Source organism: Heloderma suspectum, chromosome 5 (genome assembly GCF_057233095.1).
Source record: "Heloderma suspectum isolate Gila_16-S chromosome 5, 16-S_ref, whole genome shotgun sequence".
Taxonomy (NCBI): Eukaryota; Metazoa; Chordata; class Lepidosauria; order Squamata; family Helodermatidae; genus Heloderma; species Heloderma suspectum.
In genome coordinates, this window is record NC_139462.1 from 37,718,322 (window position 1) to 37,737,788 (window position 19,467).

At 42.2% G+C, this 19,467-nt stretch overlaps 1 protein-coding gene across 6 annotated transcripts in view; it reads right to left on the minus strand.

The window, feature by feature from the left end:
* Window positions 1-19,467, minus strand: part of LEF1 (lymphoid enhancer binding factor 1) — a 138,402-nt gene that overhangs the window by 6,803 nt on the left and 112,132 nt on the right. For 4 of the 6 annotated variants that reach the window (XM_084855825.1, XM_084855827.1, XM_084855830.1 and 1 more), the window contains 3 exons: window positions 17,191-17,298; window positions 14,854-14,902; window positions 13,788-13,828 (listed from right to left, as the gene is read on the minus strand). In XM_084855825.1, the coding sequence (XP_084711951.1) occupies window positions 13,794-13,828; window positions 14,854-14,902; window positions 17,191-17,298 (192 nt within the window). In that variant the 3' untranslated portion in view covers window positions 13,788-13,793. The remainder of the gene's footprint in view (window positions 1-13,787; window positions 13,829-14,853; window positions 14,903-17,190; window positions 17,299-19,467) is intronic. The other 2 variants (XM_084855824.1, XM_084855828.1) reach the window with 1 other exon arrangement.

The window sequence follows — 19,467 nt, forward strand, 5'->3', positions numbered from 1 at the left end:
ATATCCTGATGAGCAAACTAGCTCAAAGTGGGCTAGATGAAACAACGATCCGGTGGATCCACAGTTGACTACAGAATCGGACTCAAAGAGTGCTTATGAATGGGATCTTCTCAAACTGGGGAGAGGTAACGAGCGGGGTACCGCAGGGCTCAGTCCTGGGCCCAGTGCTCTTCAACATTTTTATTAATGACTTAGAGGAGGAGGTGCAGGGAATGCTGATCAAATTTGCAGATGGCACAAAATTGGGCAGGATAGCTAATACCCTGGAAGACAGAAACAAAATTCAAAGTGATCTTGATAGGCTGGAGCACTGGGCAGAAAACAACAGAATGAAATTGAATAGAGATAAATGCCAAGTTCTGCACCTAAGAAAAAGACGCCAAATGCACAGTTACAAGATAGGCAATACTTGGCTCAACAACACTACAAGGGAGAAGGATCTTGGAATGGTTGTAGATCACAAGCTGAATATAAGCCAACAATGTGATGCGGCTGCAAAAAAGGCAAATGCTATTTTGGGCTGCATTAATAGAAGTATAGCTTCCAAATCCCGTGAAGTACTAATTCCCCTCTACTCAGAACTGGTTAGGCCTCTTTTTGGGTACTGTGTCCAGTTCTGGGCACTGCATTTTAAGAAGGATGCAGACAAGCTGGAGAGGGTTCAGAGGAGGGCCGCAAGGATGATCACGGGACTGGAAACAAAGCCCTATGAGGAGAGACTGAAAGAACTGGGCATGTTTAGCCTTGAGAAGAGAAGACTGAGGGGAGATATGATAGCGCTGTTCAAGTACTTGAAAGGTTGCCACAGTAAGGAAGGCCAGGATCTCTTCGCGATCATCCCAGAGTGCAGGACATGGAATAATGGGCTCAAGTAGGGATGTACGAAATACCTCCAGGTCCACACGGGGGGAGGCAATCCGTCCCTCCCCCGGGAATCCTACCCGACTGGCTCCGTTCCGTGGCAATTCCGCAGAGCCGCCGGCCGGCTTCAGAGCACCAGCGATACGGCCATTACCATATCGCTGGCTGAGGGTGACTGTCTCCAGACGCAAATGGCGTCTAGTACGCCATTTGTGGCCGTAAAGGTCTTAGATTAAGGTAAATGCAGCCGTAAATGGCTGCATTTAGCTTAAACTAAGTCCTTTACGGCCACAAATGGCGTCGTGGACACCATTTGCAACCGCAGTCAATTTGCCCAGCCAGCAATATGGCAGTGGTGGCCGTATTGCTGGCGCTCCACAGCCAGCCGGTGGGGAGGATCCGGCCAGTGAGGATTCCTCCAGGGGGCAGAGGTAAGTCTTCCGATCCTCCATGGACGCCGGGGGTGGGGGCTGGATTTTTTTGAATCCAGCCTCACTGGGGTTGGTGGAGGATTTCTCCCCCATCCCTAGGCTCAAGTAACATGTAACACTTCCTGACTGTTAGAGCAATACGACAGTGGAACCAATTACCGAGGTAGGTGGTGGGCTCTCCCACACTGGAGGCATTCAAGATGAAGCTGGGCAGCCATTTGTCAGGGATGCCTTTACTTGAATTCCTGCATTCAACAGGGGCTTGGACTCGAGGGTCTTATAGGCTCCTCCTCACCCTACTATTCTATGATTCTATGACTGTATGCCATTAATGAGCATGCCAAGCAGATCTCTCAGGGCAGGGAGTTCCACATCCTGTCTGCCACCACAAAAAAGCCTCCTTATGCATTCTAACCAGCTGCAACTCTGATGGCAGCAGGATGTAATGAAGGGCCTTCCTTGACAAACTGAGCAGGGTTACATAGGTGGAGACAGTCCTTCCAGTAACCTGGGTCCAAGTCATTTAGGACTTTGAAGATCATCACCAGCACTTTGAATTGAGCTAGAAACAGATTAGAAGGCAGTGACAATGGAATCACATGCTCCGAAGAACTGATCATGGTCACCACTATGGCTGTTACAAAACAGTTTTGCACCAGTTGTAGTTTCAGGGTTTTTTTCCAAAGGCCACCCCACAACAGCACATGATAGTAGCCCAGCCTTGATATAACTAAGGCATGCACAATTGGAAGTAGATCTGTCTTCTCCAGGAACAGGTTCAGTTGGTGCACCAATCTAAGCTGTACAAAAGTATTCCTGGCCATAGCCATTATCTGAAGATTCAGAAGCAAGGCAGCATCCAGAAGCATCCCCAAACTGCACACCTGATACTTCAAGGAGAACGCAATCCTATCAAAAACAGGTTGAACCTGTAACCCTGGATCAGGAGCAGTCTTGCTGACCAAGACTACTTTCTTATCTGGATTAAATTTCAGTTTGTTGGCCCTCATCCAGTCCATCACTGATTTCAAATATTCGCAGGTTTTTCCCAGGTGGTACAGAGGTTATTACAGCTGGACCTAGGGATACTGTAGAACAGGTGTGATCAACACATGCTCCCCCCCCCGGTGGTTTTTCCAGGGCTGTCACCTGCCACCCTTGCTAAATTTGCCAGTGGTGGCAAAAAAGCAAATGACATAAGAGGAGTGTGTTTTTATATTGTTTTAAAACTGTTTGTATTATTGTATATCGCCCAGAGTGGCTGGGTGACCGGCCAGATGGGCGATTAAGAAATTTAATAAATAAATAAATACATTTTGCTTGCTCCCTGCACACCTTATTTCCTTGCAAATTGCCGCTTTTTTGCTGCCACCACTATAGAAGCAATTTCAGCAGCAGTAATTTTAGTGACAGCAAATGTGGAATGTGACTCCTAGTGGGTTCCTGGGGGGCAATGCAGCCCCATGGAAATTGCCCACCACTGCCATAGAACTCTTAGAGGCCTACGGTAAGAAGTTGGCTAGGCACCAAAGCCACCTACTTTTATCTTCCTGACAGGTAATGTTCGTGATAGAAGAGAGATGGGGATTCACCTTGACCTCTTGGCAATGTTTGATACCATTGACCATAGTACCTTACTGGACCAGCTCTGTGGACTGGGTTGGTGTGATCCAGGAGTTCTGCTCCTACCTACAGGGTTTCAGAAAGTAGCATTGAAGGCTCTGTGTTGTGGGGTCCCACAAGGTTCCATCTTCTCTATGTTCGTTAATATCTATATTAGATAAGGAACCTATGGCCCTCCAGATGTTGTTGGACTTCAGGTCCCATCAACTCCAGCCCTATGTCCAATGACCAGGGATGATGGGAATTAAGAATCCAACAACATCTGGATAGCCACAGGTTCCTCAGTCCTGCTCTATATGAAGTAGCTGGATGAAGTCAGAGGGTTTGGAGTGAGGTGTCATCAGTGTGCTGATGACACTCAGTTTCATTACATTTATATCCCACCTTTTTTCCTCTTGCAAGGAACCCAAGACAGCTTACATGGCCCTCCTCCTCTCCATTTTATCCTCACAACAATCCTATGAGGTAGGTTAGGCTGAGAGACAGTGACTGGCCCAAAACAACCATGTGAGCTTCATGGCCAAGTGGGGACTAGAACCCAGATCTCCTGTGTCCCAGTCCAACACACTAACCACTATACCATACTGGTTTAAGTTCTATTTCTCACTGTCATCTGAGTCAGCTGAGGCTGTGCGGATGCTGACCTGATGTCTGGATTCAGTAATGGGCTGAATGAGGACTAATAAACTGAAGCTTACTCCTGACAAGATAGAGGCTCTGTGGATAGGTGGTTCTCAGGTCTGGAAGTTTTGGGTGTTCAGCCTGTTCTGGATGGGGTTGCACTCCCCCAAAAGCAGGTAGACAGATTTAGGGATGATCCATGATTCAGTCTTTTACTAACTTCATCTGGTTTGCCAGCAGTAGCCATTCCTGAACAGAGATAACCTGGCCACAGTCATCCATGGTAACTTCCTGGCAGGATCACTGTAATGCATTATACATGGGGCCTTGAATATGAATTGGGAGCTTCAACTAGAGCGAAACGTAGCTACCTGACATTTAACTGGTTCAGTCAGGTAGAGCTGTATTACTCCAATTTTGAAAAAGCTACATTGGTTATCTATTTGCTTCCACGTCCAATTCAAGGTGCTTTCCTTGAATTTAGATTTGTCTGTAAAGACCTAAGTGGCTTGGGACCCAAATACCTGCGGGAGCACCTTCTCCCATGGGAGCCCGTCCATGCGTTCAGATTTTCAGCTGAGGCTCTTCTCAGAGTGCATTCCTTATCGGAGCTATATCACGTATGCATTAAGGAGAGGGCCTTTTCTCTGTTGGCACTGCAACTCTGAAATATCCTCTCCAAAGGGGCATAACTGGTGCCGACCCTGCAATCTTTCTGACACCAGGCTAAGACTTTGCTATTCGCCCTGACATTTTAAATGGTTATGTTGTTATAATTTTTTGCTGCCTTTCAGTTGGTGAAGGATATTGTTCCATTGTATTTGTACTTCGTTAAACAGTGTGTTTAATGCTCGTGGCTCTCCTGGCAGCTACATTGTGCTCGTTTCAGCACCCGGTCGAAACCTTTTTATTTTCCCAGGCTTTTTAGTCCTTCAGTTTTACAAATTGTGTTAGTGCTTTTAAAAATCTTTGTGCTGCTGCTGTTTTTTTTTTTATCTTGGTTCCTACTTTGATTTTATTCTGTTTAAACCTAAGGTTTCTCTATTATGTTCTACTATGTCATCGTATTTTATGGTTTTACATTTTGTTTTGTGAACCACCCTGACAGCTTTGGCTAATAGGCAGTATAGAAATTTAATAATAACTAAATAAAATATTTTATATAATAAACACCCAAACATGAGCTCCAAAAGGAGAGACTTCGGTGTCATCAGCATACTGATGGTACTATACCCCAAATCTCTAGATGACCTTCCCGAGTGTTTAATAATATGGGAGACAAGATGGAACTTTGCAGGATACCATAAACCAAAGGCCAATGTGTTAAGCAAAAATCCCCTGGTATAACATTCTGGGCTGGTCTGCATGATCGGTGGCTAGCAGCATGGCTTAAATAAGCCACAGTGGCTTGTGGCACATGCTGGCTGATATTGTGAGTATTCAAGCCACATTGGGCAGTTGCTGTGGCTTACTGTGCAGTGCAAACCAGGGTTAACAAGCCACTCGGAACCCAAGAAGAGCCCATGGGTTCTGGGTGGCCTGTTAAGCACAGTAACAACCTCCCCTGCCCAGATTTGCCACGGCAACGACCTGCTGCAACTTTAATACTCATAATGGTGGCTGGCATATGCCAAAAGCCACCAGGGCTTACTTAAGCCATGCTGCTGGCCACCAGTCATGCGAACTTAGTCTCTGAGATCTTCCCTCCAGGAAAGGGCTGGAACCACTGTAAAACAGCCCATCTCCCCACCCCAAAGTTCCATCCCAGCCTACATTCATATGAAAGTGCTGTAAATTGGAATTATGCAGTTTTTTTAAAAAAAACTTTATTTAGTCCTACAGTCATGTGAAAAAGAAAGTACACCCTCTTTGAGTTCTATGGTTTTACGTAACAGGACATAATAAAAATCATCTGGTCCTTAGCAGGTCTTAAAAATTAGGTAAATACAACCTCAGATGAACAACAATACATGACATATTACACCGTGTCATTATTTATTTTACAGAAATAAAGCCAAAATGGTTCACCTAAATCCATTTGCCCAGCACAGCATTAACATGCACAACAAGAAGTTTAGCTTAAGAGCACTTACCAAGACATACAATTTTTGAAGGGGCCATATAAACATGGTCCTCCCAAGGAAGTCAGTTTGGGTCGGTATACATGGGCTTTAGCTGACTACAGCTATCTCCAGGATGGACAGAAAAGCAATGAAATCATCATGATGTTATTGCTGGCTGAACTAGAAGTAGTCGAGGTTCACCAAGGCCCATTAACATGAAGAGGTCTGGCCCAGTGGAAAGCACTGGGTTTATATAGCTCTCCCAGCAACAGGTGTGCTGCAAACCCCACCGCCCCCCAAAGGGATACAATCAGCAAAAGCCATTTCACATTAGATACTTCAATTTGATCCCCACAAGCCAGACTGCAACCAGCCCTCATCCATCTGTACTACAGAAGGGGAATATCCATACCCAGCACTATGAATATCACATTTTTCCTGTATTTTCTGGACATTCCTGCTACAGGACGGGCAAGAATGTTCTTCTAATCTTAGATAGCTGTTAAAAGGGATTAGACACAAGCTTGGAGGGTAGGTCTACATGGTTTAGCCATGATAGCTAAATGGAACCTCTGTATTCAGCATACCATGCAAGAGGAGAGAAAGTTTAATCCTCTCCTCCCTAGCCCCTCCCTCCCCCCCCCCGATGCTGCAGTTAAAGGGGGAGGGAGCCTCCATTGGTCCCAATAGGCACTTTTTTACCTTTTTCAATTGCGCATAGGGCAGTGGGAGGGAAGGATTAAGCATCCCCTCCCAGTGTGCATTGGTCCTGATTGTGACCCTGTATGCTTACTCTGGGGAAGACAAACTAGAGGGGCAGCTGCATGCAAAGTAATTAGCAGCTTGTAGTTTGACCCTGAGTACTAACGGGAGTCAGGAAGGCTCTTCCTTGTAAGATTTGCGGAGGTGTGTGTTTGATCGCTGATGGCAACGGAATGCTGACCACATTAACCTTCAACAAGTTCAAGTAAAGTTGCTCTAAGCTGAAACACGCATGTTTGCAACACTGAAACTTTAACTGAACAAACAATCCTGATGAAACATTTTATTTTCCCCTTTCCCCAGCAGGTGTCACTCTGTGATACAAGGTTGTGAGCTTTCTGCAGCCTTATAATTTAATAATGAAGACTCGAATCTGTGTCTGATCTCCCTTTGCTTTACAGAGTGAAATTTTGCCCTTCCATCTTGTTGAGATGGTGGTGGTGGTTTTTCCACTCAACAAAGAGACTCAGATTTGAGTTCATTTCCAGCAGCTGAGTCATAACAACTGGAATTTTAATTTACTAGCTTTTGCTGTTAATCCACACACAAAACCCGAATTTCTTATAATTAATTGAAGATTTAAAAATAACTTCCCTTCAAACTATTAGTAATAGTTATCTTCCTCTATTATTTTTATACTCATACAGCAGTCAGTTTTCAAGACCAGTCCTAAGTAAATACAGTTATTATGGGGCAGCCAGTTTCTTAGAAGACTCAGAACAAGAGAAGATGGACCCTTAGACCATTTTCATGTTACCACATTAAACCATAAAATGAAATTGTGCCACATCGGTTTTGCACAAGTATTTCCACATTTGAATGCAACCTGAAACTAACCACAGCATGTTGAATTCTAGGTTCTTGCCACTAGAGAGTGCTTTCCAATAAAATATTCACCAAAATAACAATGTGGTAAGATTACACAAAGTAATGTAACCTGGGCCTAAATCGAAATACAGCATGGTGTATTTCCAAAACCATCATGCTGGGATGGTTCATACAGTGTTCTTAGGTTGCTACTTGCTCTTTCTTATAGAACCTAATTAATCTTCCTTAATTAGACAAATGGGCAGAGCCTCCTCTCTTCAACTGCTTAGAGAAAAGCAACCACATGGCAGGAAGGGACCTTTAGCCCACGGTTTCCCAGCTGGTGCCCTCCAGATGTGTTGGACTACAACTCCCATCATGCATAGTCGGCATGCCTATTTGGAAGCCTGCTTTAGCTAATAAAGATAGTTGTTTGCTGCTAAGGGTGAGTAAGAAAGCAGCAGCTGGCAAGGCAATGGGAAACATTTATTTATTACATTTCTGTACTACCCAATAGCCAAAGCTATTAGCCGAAGCAATCGCCAAATATGTATATTAAAGGCATGTCCAGATCTGTTTACCTACACTGACCACTGAGGAAGAGGGAAGGGCAAGAAGTGTGAGTGCTTATGTTTGTTCATTTTGAGAGCAATCTTATGCTATAGAGCAATCCTATATTGGATCATCCACTCCTGCCTATCTCCTGTTGGCTCTTGCTGGCAGGGTGGAAGTCAGGGCTTACTATATTTTACTTCCGTTTGTTGACAGAAGAAAAATCAGTCGCTCCTATTGCCGACAATGGACGGGGGCTGAGAGGGCTTGGGATCCCTTGGATCTTTGGCCAGACGCTCCCTGCCCACTGGAACGAGCACCCCCCCCCCCAAACACCCAGTTCTGGAGTTCTGACCTCACGGAGGAAGCCACCATGGAAACCACAGAGGCTGTGAGCAGCCAAAAAGAGGGTTTCAACATCAGGAAAAAATGTCTGAGGTCATGGCTCTGTCTATGGCCTTGGAGGGTTTTTTTTCTGAACAATCCTATGGCTCTAGGGGCCATAGGATTGCTCTCTAACAAACTATCCTTGTGAACCAGTCCCTATGGAATTTCACATATATAGGCTTACATAAAAATTAGTAAAAGCTATTTTATGTAACTGGGAATGAATGAACAAATAAACAGAAATCCATTATATGCCAGAGCTTTAAAAATTTGTTACTAGAAGGGGTATACCAATCTAATGAATTTCATCATCCAGTTTTCACTAATTAGGCCACTTCCTGCTGCTTAATTCAATGAAAGCCATCAAAATAAAATTTCACTCTCTAGAAAAGCTTGGTGCTTTGCAGTGAGACACTAGGTATCTTACTGTGTTAACTGGATGCTAGCCAGACATATTCAAATATTCCCATAGCTCAATGTAATAACGTGGGCCTTTTTTCTTTTTTTGGCTTTCCGCTGTATATTCTCAGTAATTTAAGAGCAATAACTCTCAGCAGGGAAAAGAGTAGCCCAAATAATGGCTTTATGGCACTGTGTTGTCTCTGGTCAACCATGTACACAGTCCCATATCAGCTGGGGACATTTTGAGTAGTTTTATATGAGAAGGGATGTGTGTGTGAGGTCCAGTTCTGGTACTGAAAACCAAATCCTGAAAACAATGTGCTCAGAGGCACATTGTTCCTCAATACTTTGTCTACTTCCTGAGTCACTATTCTGCACCTGGCTCCCGTTGGCAGACCTCGGGATTCTAGTGACCCTGCAAGCCTGAAGTCTGCCCACTCCTGGTCTAGAAGGCTTCTATCATCTGCATTTGTTTTGCTAAATGTGTCTTACAGGCCCATCTCATATGGTGGGTTCTTCTTGGTCCTGCTTTCTGCTTGTGGCAAGCTATAACAGCAGCTGTATATACACAGTGCCAAGTAACCCCCGATTCTGTGATTATAAAAAAATCAAGCCAATTTGCGTATATCTACTTTTTGCATAATTTATCCTGCTTCCAAGATTTGGGGATTTCATAGCATTTGGATCTGGGGAGAGGGAGGCAAGGAGATGGGTAGTACGAGAAATGGAGGAAAGGGGAAGGATGTGGAGTTTTAGGTTAACTTCCCAACACAGTCAGGAAGACAAGTAACAGCAGCTCATAAGAACTATCTAGGATGCTTAATGCCCTCCTCTCCAGGCACTGGATGTTCTCGGCCAGACCCTATCTGGTTTCCAAACACATAAGGCTTTTTAGATGATAAATTCATAGCGCAAAAAAATGAGCAGTTGTTCCTCATCTGTTGGATGGGATCTTCAGAGAAACACATCTGTTTTAGGGGTATCTCATTTCCCAGTATTCAAATGGCAATAACTTGTTGATGGGGAAATGTGATTTTCCCAATATTCAAGATAGGGAAGGTGCAATTGCACTCATGTCCTGCTTGTGGGTTTCCTAAGGGCAGCTGACTGGCCACTGTGTGAACAGAATGCTGAACTGGATGAAACCTTGCTCTGATCCAGCATGGCTCTTCTTACATTCCCATGGTATCAGAGCCATTGGTACTTGGGAGACATATGACATTACTATTACTGTTTTTGTTTACAGGTTGCTTATTTCTATTAAATTAGAAACACAACTTATGCATGATTCTTGATAAGTACCAAAAACAGATTTCAGGAAAATACCTAGCCAGCTAAAGCTTCCTAATATACAACTGTCCCATAGAAGAAACTTTGGAATTGAGGATGCATTGTGGGCAGAATATACTTGCAATTGAGCAAGATAATGCTTTAAAACAAATCTTAGTAGTTTTTCGATAACTAATAATCTTGCTCCTTTCTTAGATGGCTGAATGGTAGTTCCTTTTATCACAGTTTATAACAACAATCTACCGTAATGCAAATACATTTTGTGTCTTTTTTTAAAACTAAAGTGCAATTTCGGTGCATGGAGTATTCACATATGTACAACTTGTATTAACAACTATTTCACTGAAATTATAGGATGATTCATTTCCAAATCCACTACAGAAAAATGTAGAGAAAGGTTCACTTTTTTTTTTTCCAAGTTTGAGAACAGGCTGTGCTTGCTTTCCATAACATTAGTTTGATTAGCAGACAGACATAAAACCTGCATTTTGCAAGTGAGCCAGCAGAGGGCTTTTTCACTGCCTTGTTGTAGTGAAGGGGCTTGCGTAACTCAGTGAAGCCATAAGCTATGCCGTGCAGGGCCACCCAAGACGGACAGTCCATGACGGAGAGTTCTGACAAAATGTGGTCCACTGGAGAAGGAAATGGCAACCCACTCCAGTATTCTTGCCAAGAAAACCCCATGGAACGTATCACAAGGCTAAAAGATATGATGCCGGAAGATGAGCCCCTCAGGTCGGAAGGTGTCCAATATACTACTGGGGAAGAGCAGAGGGTATTTCCAAGTAGCACCAGAAAGAGTGAAGCGGCTGGGCCAAAGCCGAAACGACACTCAGCTGTGGATGTGTCTGGTGGTGAAAAGAAAGTCCGATGCTGTAAAGAACAATGTTATTTAGGAACCTGGAATGTAAGATCAATGAATCAAGGTAAACTGGAGGTGGTCAAACATGAGATGGCAAGATTGAACATCGACATCTTGGGAATCAGCGAACTAAAATGGACAAGCATGGGCGAATTTAATTCAGGTGTCCATCATATCTACTACTGTGGGCAAGAATCCCTTAGAAGAAATGGAGTAGCACTCACAGTCAACAAAAGGGTGGGAAAAGCAGTACTGGGGTACAATCTCAAAAACGATAGAATGATCTCAGTACGAATCCAAGGCAAACCACTGAACATCACAGTAATTCAAGTCTATGCCCCAACCACTGATGCCGAAGAAGCTGAGGTTGATCGGTTCTATGAAGACCTACAACACCTTCTAGCACGAACACCAAAAAATGATGTCCTCTTCATCATAGGGGATTGGAATGCGAAAGTAGGAAGTCAAGAAATCACCGGGATAATGGGCAAGCATGGCCTTGCTGTACAAAATGAAGCAGGACAAAGGCTAATAGAGTTTTGCCAAGAGAACACGCTGATCATAGCAAACACTCTTTTCCAACAGCACAAGAGGTGACTACACATGGACATCACCAGATGGTCAATATCGAAATCAGATTGATTATGTCCTTTGCAGCCAAAGATGGAGAAGCTCTATACAGTCAGTAAAAACAAGACTTGGAACTGACTGTGGCTCAGATCATGAGCTTCCTCTCGCAAAATTTCAGCTTAAATTGAAGAATGTAGGGAAACCCACTAAACCATTTAGGTATGACCTAAATCATATCCTTTATGAATATACAGTGGAGGTGATGAATAGATTTCAGGGATTAGACCTGATAGACAGAGTGCCTGAGGAACTATGGACGGAGGTCCGTAACATTGTTCAAGAGGCAGCAACTCAATCCATCCCAAAGAAAAAGAAATGCAAGAAAGCCAAGTGGCTGTCTGAGGAGGCTTTACAAGTAGCTGAGGAAAGAAGGGAAGCGAAAAGCAAGGGAGAAAGGGGAAGATATACCCAACTGAATGCAGAGTTCCAGCGAATAGCAAGGAGAGACAAGGCCTTCTTAAATGAACAATGCAAAGAAATCGAGGAAAACAATAGAATGGGAAAGACTAGAGATCTCTTCAAGAAAATTGGAGATCTCAAGGGAACGTTTTGTGCAAAGACGGGCATGATAAAGGACAAAGAAGGCAGGGACCAAACAGACGCAGATGAGATTAAGAAGAGGTGGCAAGAATACACAGAAGAACTAGACAGGAAAGATCTGAATGTTCCTGATAGCCATGATAGTGCGGTCACTGAACTTGAGCCGGACATCCTAGAGAGTGAAGTCAAGTGGGCCTTAGGAAGCATTACTAACAACAAAGCTAGCGGAGATGACAGTCTTCCAGCTGAGCTATTTAAGATCCTAAAAGATGATGCTGTTAAAGTGCTGCACTCAGTATCCCAACAAATCTGGAACACTCAACAATGGCCACAAGACTGGAAAAGGTCAGTTTACATTCCAATTCCAAAGAAGAGCAACGCGAAAGAGTGTTCAAACTACCGTACATTTGCGCTCATTTCACATGCCAGCAAGGTTATGCTCAAAATCCTACAAGCTAGGCTTCAGAAGTATGTGAACCGAGAACTACCAGCAGTACAAGCTGGGTTTCGAAGAGGCAAAGGAACTAGAGATCAAATCGCCAACATTCGCTGCATCATGGAGAAAGCAAGAGAATTCCAGAAGAACCGTGGTGCTGGAGAAGACTCTTACGAGTCCCCTGGACTGCAAGGAGGTCAAATCAGTCAATCCTAAAGGAAATCAACCCCAACTGCTCATTGGAAGGACAGATACTGAAGCTGGAGCTCAAATATTTTGGCCACCTAATGCGAAGAGAAAAGTCACTGGAAAAGCCCCTGATGCTGGGAAAGATTGAAGGCAAAAGGAGAAGGGGACGGCAGAGGATGAGATGGCTAGATAGCATCACCGATGCAATGAATATGGACTTGAGCACACTCCGGGAGGAAGCTCAGGACAGGAAGGCCTGGTGTGCTATGGTCCATGGGGTCACGAAGAGTCAGACACAACTGAACGAATGAACAACAACAAAAAAGGAGCAAAATGATAAAGACTTATACCATATCCTATGTTCAATTTATTAGGCGTCCACACCTTTGTGATAAACTTGGTAGAATTTAATTTAATTTAAATCTCGGTTCCTGCAAGCAAATTTCACAGCACTTTAGCTCCTTTGCTAGTAAACTAAACAGAAGATGCCTAGATGACAATTTGCAAACAAGAGTAGTTGATAAGTCCACCATTTAGGTTTGAAATCATGGCAATGTGTGAAGGTTAGCTTTTGTGCTTTTATCAGACATCTAGATATATCATCACTACTGGCATTAATTTCAATATCTACATTAAGTGATGCAGCTTTAATTCCTTTTTGAGTATTATTGGGGCCTTCACCACACCTAACACTTATCACAGTTATGGAAAAGAGTCTCAAGGGTTGAAATACTGAGCAACTTCATTATAGAATTTATAATCAGGAAATTCAAAATTAAACAATGCATAAGAGTATCAAACGAATACCCCTCCTACTCTGCCCAGTCAGCACTATGCAAGTAACAAGCAGAACAAGTTAATTTGGCTGCAAATAAACCATTCAAACTTGCTTCTAATGAGGGTTTTTGTAACATGCTGCCAGCCAAAATGGTTTAGCTGCTTAGTGAAATAATACTCATGTTTCATAGACAGACTTGCAGCTAGTCAGTGAGGCATGGTCAATTTGGGTGGTGTAAGTTAAAATAATTGAAAAAAGAACTGGGGCTAAAATACACAGCCGGTATAAAAACCATTAATCATAAGAGCATTCATTTGAGGAGAAAGCACTTGTAAAAATATGTGCTATAAATTCAGGATTTGTCCAAGAATTAAACTTGAGAAAAGACTTATAAAATCTTTTTTATATATATATATATATATATATATATATATATATATATATGTGTGTGTGTGTGTGTGTGTGTGTGTGTGTGTGTGTATGTGTGTGTGTGTATATATATATATATATATATATATAAATTTAGCAGAAATGCTTTTAGAAATATTCTTACCATGCTTCAGATGTAGGCAGCTGTCATTCGTGGGGCTGCACCTGTAGAAGATTGTTGTTCTTTAACAAATTTCCATTGAATAATTTTTTGCACACCCCAAATAAAAGGTCTTATGCTGGACTATGAATTGCTGATTGATTTCCTCTGCCTTTCATGGTTCTTATACCAGCCATTTTGTTTTATTTGTGAAAGGACCTCACTGCTCCTTTGAGCCAACATACCAGGCAGCTGTTAAGACCATTTCCACTGTCTTTTCTTTTTTTTAAGTACACCTAACCAATACCCCCACACAGAATCAAGCCATTAGATATCTTCACAATGAGGAAATGTGTACAGCCAAGATCTCTGTTGCTGCCTCTTTCAGCAGTTGGAAGAATGAAACATTCTCCATACTTCTGGAAGTCAGTAGAGGTAGAAGGGGCTAGGATCCGATGTCTGGCATGTGGAAGAAGGAGAGACACCCAGCTGCTGCTTGTTGAAACCAGGCCAAGGTGCAGAGAGAGAACAGAGGAGTCAGCCTTTTGCTGCTGCTTTTAAACTGGTGCTGCCTGTAAAGCAAAAGTTGTGGCAATTCTGCAGCTGCTGAGAACAATCTTCACTTGCCACAGCCATTAGAAAGTGTAGCTGTATAAGAAGGTTGCAAATACTGATTGTCTTGCAGGAGACACTCTTTTTTCCTTTGTCAGCAGTAGCTCTGACACTGAGCAGCCGGGAATTATTATAACCTACAGTCACAGGTGCTATTAGTAATCTCCAGTTTTGAGCCTGTGCTGACCACCAAAAGCACAGAGACTTCTCTATTCTTCCAGATGCTGAAACAAGCAGCACAGAACTTGATTCCATGCATTTCCTTATTATGACAGCAAGGATCACACTCTGACACTGCTTTGGGTATAGGACAAGGCAATGAAGACAGCAATCAAAACAATGTCATTAGAAAACGCACTAACCATTCTGGAAGCGTCTATGTAAATAAGGTTACATATGAACTAGAAATAAGCCTTAAAGCACAGTGTTTTTAAAATATGGCAAGTAATTAACATCACGATCCACTCATAAAATATACCTGATGTTGACTCTTGTAACTTCTCTCTCTTCCTCTTCTTTTTTTTTCCCTATAGAGGGCAAGAAAAATTGGAAAGATCTGTATACAATGCCATGTAATACCATTTTCTAAAAACTTAATATTATTTATGACAGGGTGATATCGCATCAAAAGTAATTTCTGATCATCTCCACATTTTAATCATTAAAAAAAGTGTTTCCTGCTATAGAAAATGCAATATCTCTATATGACCCACCAAGGATTATTCTTGAAACAGTTTGCCTATATTCAGTTTCAACATACATTTCCTTACAAGTTTCATATCTTGTAGAACACTCTCTACTAAACTGTGCTCTGCACTATGGATGAAACTTTACCCAACACTCATAATCACTAGCTGAATAAAAAGTTTGAAGGGTATGTCTAGTAGAAATTACAATATGACATTTCAAAGAATAAAATATCCTAAGTAAGTCTATTCGCAAGCAGTAGACACCATGAAGAACATATTTCAGGCAAAAAGGCAAACAGACTGAGTTACAGTGATTATTAGCCATAAACTAAAGCAATTTTAAGCTATGATTCAATTTCTAGACATGTATTTGTAAGTCAAAAGCTCTATTCAGCTGCAATAAAGAGAGTGGTAATTTGACAGGCTGCAAAATTACTGCAATTCAAATTGACTAGTTTCCATAATGAACAGTAACATGGAGGATGGACTTGAAAGGTTGCAAAACCCCTTAAATTTATTTTAACAGATGGTGGCTTCAGAGCTAGTGTGATGTAGTAGTTGGAGTGTCTAACTAGGACCAGCAAGAGCTGGGTTCAAATCTTCACTCGGCTATGAAGCCCATTGAGTAAACTTGGCCAGTCAGCCTAAACTACCTCATAGGATTGTCCTAGCTCGTAAGATAAAGTGGAGATGGGGAAAACCATGTATGCTGCTCTGATTTTCTTGGATGTAGAACTGTAGCAATAAATCAGTGCCTTTTGAAAACTCACAAGTTCAGTGATAGGCAATAGACAGATTGACATGTATTTAAACTAACATATGTCATTTACCTTTTATTTAACATCTCGCTTTTTACAAATACTAATTACTTATCCAAAACATTTTTATCTAGGTGTTAACTAGAAAGTGAAGCAATGTATTTTCCGTTTGGGAAGAAACTGCAATCTTAAAGAGCTGGACACCCTATCAGGCATTTTCAGCACAAGTTCTCAATATTGACGTAGCCAGCTGAAAGATCTGCACATATGCTAGACTTCCAATAGCATGATGGGCTGCTGTCCTCAGTCCTCCTGTTTTAACATAATTCATTAAGACGGAACAAGATTTTCAAAAGGAACAGAAGCTAAGGACACAAAAAATGGTTTTGTTAAATTACTGTGGTTCTAGGCAAAGGAGATTTTTTTGGCTCTGAAGCTCATTTTATGGAGTTTGACTTGGGGGCAAATCTGACATTAAGTAGGCATAATGGAATATGGATATAGCCAGCTACTGATTGAAATCTTCGTGAAGGTGCATTTTCAAAGTCAGGACTAGGTCTAAGATTAGCCTCCACTTTGAATTCTTTATTTAGGAGTAATCAAGGCCCAATCTTAGCTAACTCCCAGACAAATAGTTCTTTGGATGTTATCAGTATGGGATTTTTTAAAGAAAAAATAGCATTTTTAAAGAGTAAAGGGTAAATACGTTGTTTAACTATAACAGAATCATAATTTGATTTTGCTGTGAGCAGCTTTGCTTGCTAAAAACCATCATAATTAAAAGCAAAACACATTTTTATGAAGTTTTGACTAATTTTTTTACACATTGGATCGGCAGCCAAAGATTACTGCTTTGTTCAAATCAAAATGTGAAATTCAGTCCAACTCCCATTCTACCTGCTTAGAAAAAAGCACCACACAAACGAAGACAGAATCGACACAAAGAACATTTACACATAACCCAGATTAGTTCCAGGACAATCCAACAGGGCCCTCCTTCAGAAGAGATTCGTCGCCATGTATTTAGTAACCATGCGATAAACATATGTCAAAAGAGTCATCAGGTGGGGGACATATGTGAGTCACTGCTCCAGATGTTTGCAAAGCAATCATCTACCATTTAATTACCATTTTGATGTGTTTGCCACATGGAACAAAGCTGGGCCAGAAAGACATCCAGGGCCAATTCAGAATCAGTTTAGGATATGTGAAAGTTATTTTTTAAAAATAGGCAGGAGAGTAAAGAGACACAGAACTCAAAGTGAACGCAAGGCCGACACTGGGTCTCATGTGCCAGCTGCTCCCTCACCTCCTTTCATTTTAACTGCAGCAAATGCTAGCTGAAGAAAATGTAAATTAAGGGCTTACATAGTTGTCCCTTGCAGACCAGCCAGGATAGAGCTGCATGTGTAGCTGTCTTTCTTTCCGAGCTAGTTCATAATATTTAGCTTGTTCTTCACGGGACAGTGCATGCCACTGCAAATAAAATGAGAAAGAATGAATGTTGTGCTACAGGAACATGCTACACATACTGAAACCTAAAGGATAATACTAGTTGGAATTATTCCAGTGCATGGGAAAAGGCTACAATCACTCAATTTGCTCACGTATCACCAATAGTAAGATGCAAAAGTAGTACCACATCAACAGAACATTATGACCATTTAAGGAGGAAGAGATTTTATTTATTTATTGCCTCAACCATGTAATGTTCAAGCCTATAAACTCTTCAACAAAAAGTTTGGGTTTTAAATTCTCCCATAACATTTACTCTTAGAGAGCTGGCAGAAGTTTGGAATATGGCAGGGGTGGGCAAAGTATGGCCCTCAGCCCAATTTCATGCAGCCCTCAGCCTAATTTCAGAATTAGGCTTTGCAAGCAAGCCAATCAGACTTTTGGCCAGGGTGACAGCCCACAGAAACGGGACAGAGAAGGGGAAAAGGGGGTAGCAGAAAGAAAGAGAAAGGGTGGACCTGTGCATTTTTGGCTCTGGACCTGCCCACTGCTTGCTTCAGCCCCACCCACTACCAGCATACGGCTCCTGACAGACTACCCTCCAAGGAATACAGCCCTCAACAGGAAAGAGTTGCCCCACCCCTCAACTAAAGTGCAGTTTCCCATATGATGTGAGGAAAAGGTGATTTATTTTGGCTCAGAATAATAGCATTGCCAAATTCATTCCAGTTCAGTTTAGGTTACATTACACCCACAAGTCTAGGCTACCAAAAGACTGTTATTCATACAATTGTAGCGAGTATAAGAATACAAGGAAAGGTCCATACATTTGTATTGTCAACTTTTAATAGTCAGGGGCTAGTTATACAAAGTAAGTGCTGTTTTCGTGCTTTAGTTTTTCTAAACTTCTTTGACTGAAGTCTAATGTGAGATATTAAAAATATGATCCATACTAACAAGAATGTACTATTTTCATGAGAGTTTTTGTCCTGATGTATTCAGAGTTTTTTATGTGGTGGCTACCACACTGTGAGGTGCCATATTTCTGAACTTGAGGATCTGAACCCCTGATGCTAAAGGGACAGATTGCTTCCACTCTGTGGAGCTTACAGTCTAGAATGGTATGCATGGAATTAAATATTTGTTTTGTATTTTAAGATTCTTTTTTGGGGGGGTGCAACAGAAGAGGGCAACTACTAAGGGGTGATAAACTGATGAAACAAAATGCAAAGCAAAAAAAATCACCGAAGGAAAAAAAGACTAGACAGTGAGTCTGAAGCTGCTATCGGAGCTGAAGCATCTGCTGGAAGCTTGAATAAACTTGGCTTTGGCATGATAGAGAACCAAAAGTCATTGCAATGTTTGCGGATCATGGAGTTGGTACAATATGAACAGATTGACAGGCAAGGAAGGTATTTTGCCAATTGCTTCTTGAAAGTGAGATTAGTAGTAGCACTTGACAAGAGGGGTACAAAAGCAGGAGATATGGACTTGAGGTAAGAGGTGACACCAGTCCTGACAAAATATTCCTTTTTAAAAAAGCCACTTGTTGGTATGCATTCAAGTCATTACAAGGTCAGAATCATCAGCAGCCAATTTTATGGCCTTTGTTATCTGCAATCGATAATTATCTTTCCTCCCTCTCAGTATGGTTACAGGAATCTTCACTATTAGTTTTTTTGCCACCTTTTCAGTCATTCTTCCCCTTGGGAGTGTGACCTCTCTCAACTTCCAGCCCAATGCATACACTCTGAGATCACATGGTCACCAACGAGTTTATTATTGCTGCTGCTATATTGTTCAAGAACTCTACTGATATCCCAGAGCATCATTCTGGGCTTGAGGTGTTCCAGCACAAGGCAGTTTTTTGAACAGGTGCATTTCTCCTCTCGGTGCCCTTCTCCAATCCATAGCAACTTTTGCCTTTGCTCTCAAGCAGCAGCAGCCAGCTCCAACCCCCGCAGCTGCCTGTCAGCTGTTTCACAGCAGGAAATGAGGGTAGAAGCTTGCTGCTTCCAAGAGCCAGACAGCAGGGAACATGGGAGGGAGCCAAGAAGGGACAGAGATGAAGCACAGAAGGTGCGCTGCTTTTCCAAGGGGCTCATAGTTTTCTAATAAAATTAGAGATGGGGGTTTGGGGACCTCCAGAGGAATCACTTTGCAAAGGTGATTGCAAAGATGATCTTCTCT